This window comes from Engraulis encrasicolus, unplaced genomic scaffold (assembly GCF_034702125.1).
Source record: "Engraulis encrasicolus isolate BLACKSEA-1 unplaced genomic scaffold, IST_EnEncr_1.0 scaffold_33_np1212, whole genome shotgun sequence".
NCBI lineage: Eukaryota > Metazoa > Chordata > Actinopteri > Clupeiformes > Engraulidae > Engraulis > Engraulis encrasicolus.
Window position 1 is genome coordinate 1,109,739 of NW_026945632.1, and position 7,500 is coordinate 1,117,238.

The window sequence follows — 7,500 nt, forward strand, 5'->3', positions numbered from 1 at the left end:
AATTTAAATGATCCAGAGAGCCCAGCTAGTAGCCGGAGAAAGGCTTCCTTGTCAGATGTCCTGCTGGGAACCTCGGTTAGCTTCTCTGGAGCTTAGCAAGCCCGCCCCCAAGCTAACCAAAGCGCTCTCTGGTGATACTCAGACATTTATTCGGTATTAAATAAAAGAGCATTGTAAATACGAGGCAAAATAACTTCAATTTCGAACCACTTAATTCTGAATGACTAAGAGCATTATGCAACCGTGGGCATTGTAACATCAGCAACAGTAACTGAAATTCGCATGAAAGGGAGGCGACGCGTACAAGTGCTATGCATTGAGACGGGGGCTTACTGTCCTGGGTTGAGACATTCCTCTAGCCAGCCAGCACCCCCGCCCCCCGGGATATTTTTCTTTCGGTTTTACAGTAAAGGCTACCGTGGATTTGTCGTTTTTTTAATGCATACATACGCAGTAAGTTACCAAATATTTGCAAGGAGCGTTACTATTGTGCCCAGGCTGGTATATCACCGGGTGCACATAACCCACTCCTTTCTCATTTCTCATTTTAGTCAAATGACAGATGTCGGTAGTGTTGACAGGAGGAATGGTGTGCATTTACTGTTCATTAGCCCCCGCGTGCACACACACACACACACACACACACACACACACACACACACACACACACACACACACACACACACACACACACGGGTTTTTGGTGAAATGTTACATGTTGGTAATGTGGAGAGGAAAGGGATGTTATTACAGTAGTGAAATTGGAGGACTTTAAAAATCTGCACTTTGCCTGAACGTTTCTACAATTGTGGTTTTCAGTGACTCAAATCTGTAAACAAAAGGTGAAATGCAGTGTTTCAGTATGTTCCAATTGAGAAAAAAGGTCTTGATTGTCACTTTGCTCCCATTAACCAGTGTGTCTTTCTTCTAGACCTGAAATCAATTGAAGAAAAAGCAGCACCTATTAATGGGTAAGTGTTCATATTTGAATGCCATTTGATGCAGCTGAGGAACATTATTCGTGGTCAACGCCCATGATTGGGAGTTTTATTATATAAACTGAGGTTTCACTATGACTTCCACTTCTACCAACAATGTCAATAATTTGGAGCAACAGCAATAAACCTTATGGAAACAGAGGAAACGCGTCTCATGATGAAAAAAATAACAAATGTAAACCTGAAAAATCCTTCAAAAGGTTAATCGTGTATATGTGTGAATCGGTATCACGATTTTTTAAAACGATTAATCGTGCAGCTCTAGTTATTACTGCCTGAGCCGTTGATTTAATTTCTGTGCATTATGACACGTTATTCCTTGGAGAGGGAGGAGAAGGAGAGGGAGGTGGGAAAGGAGGTTTGGGGGGGGGGGGGGGGGCGTTGAAAGTGGAGTGGCAGAAGGTGAGTAGAGGAGGGAGATGGATGGAGGGGAAGGAGGACGAAGGCGCAGCATGGGGTAGGGGGGAGGTATGTAGAGGGGATGGAATGAATGTTTTTTTTTTCGGGGAGGGGGGGGGGGTGACCTCAAAAGGAGGAGGGGGGAAATTTCATTCGTTGCTCTTTGATAACTGCTTAAATGATGTGTCCACTTAACATTCAAAGCCAGCTTCACATGAATAATCTTATTCTCTCTCCCTGTCTTTCAGGCTCTTAAGCATGGCTGTGAAGAGGGCTGCAAAGCTGCTGGTTTTTCTTAGTGAAGATGACAAAAGGAAAATGTTACTGCCAAATGGGATTCCAGAGTCCGTGGACCAGCTTGTTGATGATGTGAGGGAAGCTTGTGGATTAAGGGGAAACTTTAGGATCCAGTACCAGGACAAAGACTTTGGTGACATATTTGTTAATTTAACATCTACTACCGAACTTGAGGATCTGTGTACAATCAAAGTGATCCCTTTGCCTGATGATACACCTCCTGCACAGACAGCCGTCAATGTTAGCTGCTGTAGTGATGATGCCGTTTCCGGTTCCATTTCCGGCGATACTGATGACACATTAATTCTCTCGTCACCCACCTCTGGTCATTCTTCAAGGGCAGGGCAATGGCCAAAGGAGTTCCCCATTCCAAGCTTCTCCTATGACACTGAAGTCCAATTAGAGAGAGGAAACGCTGCCTTTAAGGCAAAGGGAACAAGATTGACTGTCGGTCCGAGGATGAAGTCAGACATTTTGGAAAAGTTGTCTGATCAAATCTATATGTATAAAGCTTACCCAAACAATGCAGACGTTTGTGAGGTTTCAGAGGCACTGATCAAGAAGCATCCCTGTTTGGCAGAGCCAGGATCCTGGAATGGCTGCTATGGGTGGACACAGAGACTTAAAACCAAGATGGGAAACCTTCGTACCCACCTGAAGGGACTTGGATGTCCTGAGCTAGCAGTCAATTCCCTAAAGACCAAAGCTACAGCTGATGCCTATCCAGCAAAAAATGTGAAGCGACCTAAACGTGGTGAGGCCAACCATGTGCCGTCCTACCCAGTTGGCGAGACTGCAGATAATCTTGAAATGGAGCGACAGGTACTTCTGAAGGAGGTGAAGAAACGGAACAATGGGAAGATCGTACGTGAGAAAATGGCCAAGACATTTGCTCTCCGTCGCCAAGAAATCGTGGAAAAACAGCCCAGGGTGGAAGAACTCCAGGAGCGGTGGCCAGCGATGTTTCAAGAAGATGAGGTAGGCTCACTGTCAAAATCTGTTCTCTATTCCAGGGTCAAGTCAACAAACAGCCAACACTGTTCTCCTATGTGTGTGTATGTATGTGTGTGTGTGTGTGTATATGTGTGTGTGTGTGTGTATATGTGTATGAAGAGTTTGGATGAAAAACGCACTAAAAAGCCATTTTAATACATTGTTCTATTTTTATTTTTTAAATCCAATTTTATGATGGCATCAGGAACCAAACTCTTCATATGTATATGTATGTGTGTATGTATGATGTTTTTTTTTTTTAGCTTTTTATGCCTTTATTTGTGACAGGACAGTGAGAGAGACAGGAGAGATGGGGAAGGATCGGCACCAGCCACCATACCGCCCATTGTCCTGGTCTTTTTCAACTTTGCCAATTGTATCCCTTAACATGAAATGTGTTGTCTAATCTGTGTTTCAGATCAATGCGGAATTTCTAAGGATCACAACTGTACCACTACAAGCACGGTTCTTTGCTGGTTTGGATAAGAAGAGCAGTCAGCTTCTTCAGGTCCTGAGGAAAAAAGGTGGCGCCATCGGGGAGAAAATCAGAGACGTCCTTAAGCCTTTGGATGAGGTATGAATTACTGATTTATTGCATTGGAGCTCCTCTTTTATCAGTTCAGTTCTCTAGTGAGTTGAAAGCTGATCTGTATTTTATGTTTTTATTTGTTGCTACAGGGTGTCGACTTGACCAGAAGAAGAGAGTGCATCCTGAAGTCACTTGTGATCTACCTGGGTGAAGAAGTTGGGCATCTGATCAAAGAGTACCTGGTAAGTGACTGCTCTGAGATCAGGGTGTTTTCTGGCAGAGTAGGCGTTGTAGAGGGGAGGAGAACCAGTCTCATTCTCTGACATAAAATTGGACAAAAGCTCTCCAGTTGTACATGACAAAGGATTTATACATTTATTTCCAAATTCCAAAAGTATTTTTAAAGACATTGCCAAAAGTACTTGCTCACCTGCCTTTACTCACATATACGTAAGTGCTGTCCCAGTCCTAACCCATAGGGTTCAATATGATGCCAGTCCACCTTTTGTAGTTATTACAGCTTCAACTCTTTTGTGAAGGTTGTACATATGATTGGTCAGTGTCTTTCAAGGAATGTTGGATCATTTTTCCAAATGCACATTGGTGAGGTCAAACCCTTATGATGTTTGAGGAGGGCTGGTTCAAAGTCCCCCGCTCTAGATTGATCCACAAAGGTATTATAGTCAGTTTCGGGTGAGGAGACTGCACAGGACTCTCATCCATTTCATTATGGACCTTGTTTTGTCTGCTGGTGCACAGTCATGTTGAAAGAGGAAGAGGGCCATTTCAAGCTGTTCCCACAAGGTTGTGAGAGCATGGAATTCCATGCTTCCAACCTTGTGAGAACAGGTTAGAAGGGGCGTCTCCCTCTTCCAACATGACATTGCACAAGGAAAGGTGCATAAAGAAATTGATAGCAGTCTGGTGTGACTTTTGACTGGCCTCATGAGTCCTTACCTGAACCTGACAAAACACCTTTGGGAGGATTTAGACCTGGGATTAAGACCCAGTCACTCTCAGCCAAAATCAGTATTTGAACTCACTAATGTCCATTTGTAAAAATGGTTAAAATCCCTAACCTTGTGGACAGCCTACACATTAGAGTTGAAGTTGTAATGGCTGCAAAATGTGGACCAGCATCATATTGAACCATATTAGTGAAGAGTGGGATGGTTCATAAGTGAGTCAAGGCAGATGAGCAAATGCTTTTGGAAATGGTATTTGTACAAGAAAAATCACAGGTGTTTTTTTTTTTTTTTGTAGAAAATGGTTTCAGTGTTTTCATTTAAACAAGAAAAAAAAAAGTGCCCTGAGGAAGGTCTATGACTGAAAGCTAAGCCATTAAAATGAGCAAAAGGATCTAAGTTTGCAGACAATTTTTTTCTTCTTTAAACAGTCTTTTGGTTTTGTTTTGCACCTTTTAATCGTGAGTGCGGTGGGATCTACTTAAGTCAGAAGTGTACAGGTGCTGCCCACAAAATTAAGATTTAAGATGTGACTCATGCATCTATAATGAATGAACGTTTAACATTTCTTGATGACATGGTGGAAATAAAACAACTTTTACATGATATTCTAATTTTGTGGGCAGCAGCTGTATGTGCATTAGAATTGGCCTAGAATCTAAATGCCTTTAAACTTAATAAATTGTAGAACGATTTCCACAAAATTTGACCCAATTGATTATGTTATCGGTTATCGCTTGGCTATGTGTCTTGGCCTCAGTACAATGAGTAATCCCCCTCTCCCCTTCATGGGGAATTATCTGATTTTAGGTTGTCCAAAAGGAAGAGGCGGAGGCAGAACTTCAAAATGCCGCCATGGCAATCTTTGTTCTCCGTGATGACGATCTTTCCCCTCCACAGGACATCACCCTTGTTATTGATGGTGTTGAAGTACTCAACAACTTGGTCTCCATTGCATCGGCTTGTGCCATGCTTTTTGGCCTGACTTACGCAGTCAACCTGAGTTACCCATTGGAACTCAAATATACATTTGAAACATTTCAAAAAATCATCATGGATATTGAAAGTAGGCAAATGTCAAAAAGAGTTCAGAATCTCTCTGCTAAGCTGCAGGACTGAACTTGTAACCAGTCTGAGATAACAGGGCCACTGTTCTTTGACAGTCATTCAGTGATTGTCATCATTTGTTCGTGTGTTTTAAAATAGAACATAGGACTGAAAACCTGTGGAGAGAAACATGTCATTTCAGTTCAAATGGCACTTGTTTTATTGAGGCTGCTGCTGTCACCGTCCATTACTGGAGGGCAGTGATTTGTTTATTAGTGGCGGGCTGTGTGTGCGCGTGCTCTTTTGTCAAAAGTTGTTGAGTACCTCCATCGATAACAAAGCCATGAAAACGTTCATTGACAGTCATTCAGTGATTTGGTTTGTTCCATTGTTTTAAAATGACATGTAGGACTGAATCTGTGGAGAGAAGCACACTGTCTCATGGTTACGCCAAATGACATTGGCCTTGTTATTGATTAAGTACTCAACAACTTGGTCTCCATTGCATTGGCTTGTGCCATACTATTTGGCCTGACTAATGCAGTCAACCTGAGTTTACCCATTGGAATTCAAATATACAGTACTTTTGAGACCTTTTAAAAAAAAAAAAACATCATGGATATTGAAAGTAGGCAAATGTCAAGAAGAGTTCAGAGTCTCTGCTAAGCTGCAGGGTGTGTGTGTGTGTGTGTGTGCGCGCGTGCGTGTGTGTGTAACGTGTGTGTGTGTGTGTGCGTGCATGTGTGTGTGGGAGCGTGTGTGTGTGTGTGAGAGAGTTTGTACTCTGGGCATTGCCTGGTTGGAGTAACTGGCTATAAGTAAGCTGCAGGACTGAACTTGTAAGTAGTGTGAGCCTTTCACATTGCTGCTTGTTGCACAAGCCAATGCAATGGAGAACAAGTTATTGAGTATATCCATCGATATCAGGGCCAATGTTCTTTGACGGTCATTCAGTGATTTTGTTCGTGTCCGTTTTACAATGGAACACTGGAGGACTGAAAACCTGTGGAGAGAAACGCCTTGTCACATGGTTCGTCTGAGCCTTGGTATTTATCACAGATTGCTTTATGCTGTTGCAAGACAAATATTTGTTTTAAAATGGAACATGAACAAAATCACTGAATGACAAAACAAAGAAACATGTTTCAGTTCAAATGGCACTTGTTTTATTGAGGCTGCTGCCGTCAGTCTATTACTGGAGGGCAGTGCACTTATGCGTGCGTGCATGTGTCTGCGTGTGCATGCGTACATGCTCTTGTGTCAATGGAGAACAAGTTGAGTACCTCCATCGATAAACTAGGCCATGAACACGTTCATTGACAAGTCATTCAGTGATTTTTGTTCATTTCTTTGTTTTAAAATGTATCATAGGACTGAACCTGTGGAGAGGAACGCGTCTCATGGTTAGTTTGAGCTTGGTATTTATCACAGAACAATGCTTTCTCTTGTAACAGCATTAAGCAATCTGTCATTCAGTGATTTTGTTTATGTTCCACTTTAAACAAAGAAACATGTTTCTAATCTAATGGCACTTGTTTTATTGAGGCTGTTGCTGTCGTAGTCGGGAAAGGCATTTTTGGAAGGCAGTGATTTGGTGTGTGTGCGTGCGTGCGTGCGTGCGCTGAACAGTGTCCTTGAGTATTCTGGTGCGTGTGTGTCAGCGTGCGCGCGCTAAACGCACTGCCACTGTCAGATTTTTATTTTTTTTCATACAATGTCTTTTTATATATTGCCTACTTTTTATTTTTATACATGGCCTACCTCACCATTTTGAGTGGTTTCTTGTACCGACTATGACTGTGCCAATAAAAGAAATGTGAAGTTGGAAATTTGTCTCTTCATTTCTTTATGTTGGCGTGAAGTAATTTGATTACTTGATTAAAATGCAGTTTCATAAGGTTTTTTCAAAGTGAAAAAATGCTTTGTATTCTTAGAAGATAATACTTTGAAGTTATACAAGATTTTGGCTCAAGCCAGGTTGATGATTTAAGTTGATACAAAGCATAAACTGCATATTGCAAGTTGATATTATGAGTTCAATGTATTTGAAAACTTTCCTTGGCTCAAATTATATTTTGAAGTTAATATTATTACTTTATTTACTTTGCGCAGACTTATTTTTTTTAATTTGAGAGTAACTAAATAAATTACATGTGACCAGTTACAGCAATTTTTTTACTTTGATCCAAAGAAACACTTTTTACAGTGTTGTTATTATGCTTTTTGTCTTCTCTCTTTTCTTTGTAAAGCACATTGAGTTGCTTCCATGACA

General features: G+C 41.5%; 2 protein-coding genes across 2 annotated transcripts in view; both read left to right on the plus strand.

Moving 5' to 3' along the window:
* The window catches only part of LOC134443535 (uncharacterized), a 7,898-nt gene extending 624 nt beyond the window's left edge, over nucleotides 1–7,274 (plus strand). The window contains exons 2-6 of the mRNA XM_063193297.1: nucleotides 932–971; nucleotides 1,646–2,672; nucleotides 3,106–3,261; nucleotides 3,366–3,458; nucleotides 4,992–7,274. Coding sequence (XP_063049367.1) covers nucleotides 932–971; nucleotides 1,646–2,672; nucleotides 3,106–3,261; nucleotides 3,366–3,458; nucleotides 4,992–5,300 — 1,625 coding nt within the window. The 3' untranslated portion in view covers nucleotides 5,301–7,274. The remainder of the gene's footprint in view (nucleotides 1–931; nucleotides 972–1,645; nucleotides 2,673–3,105; nucleotides 3,262–3,365; nucleotides 3,459–4,991) is intronic.
* Nucleotides 1–7,500, plus strand: part of kif26ba (kinesin family member 26Ba) — a 390,055-nt gene that overhangs the window by 304,361 nt on the left and 78,194 nt on the right. The window lies entirely within an intron of this gene.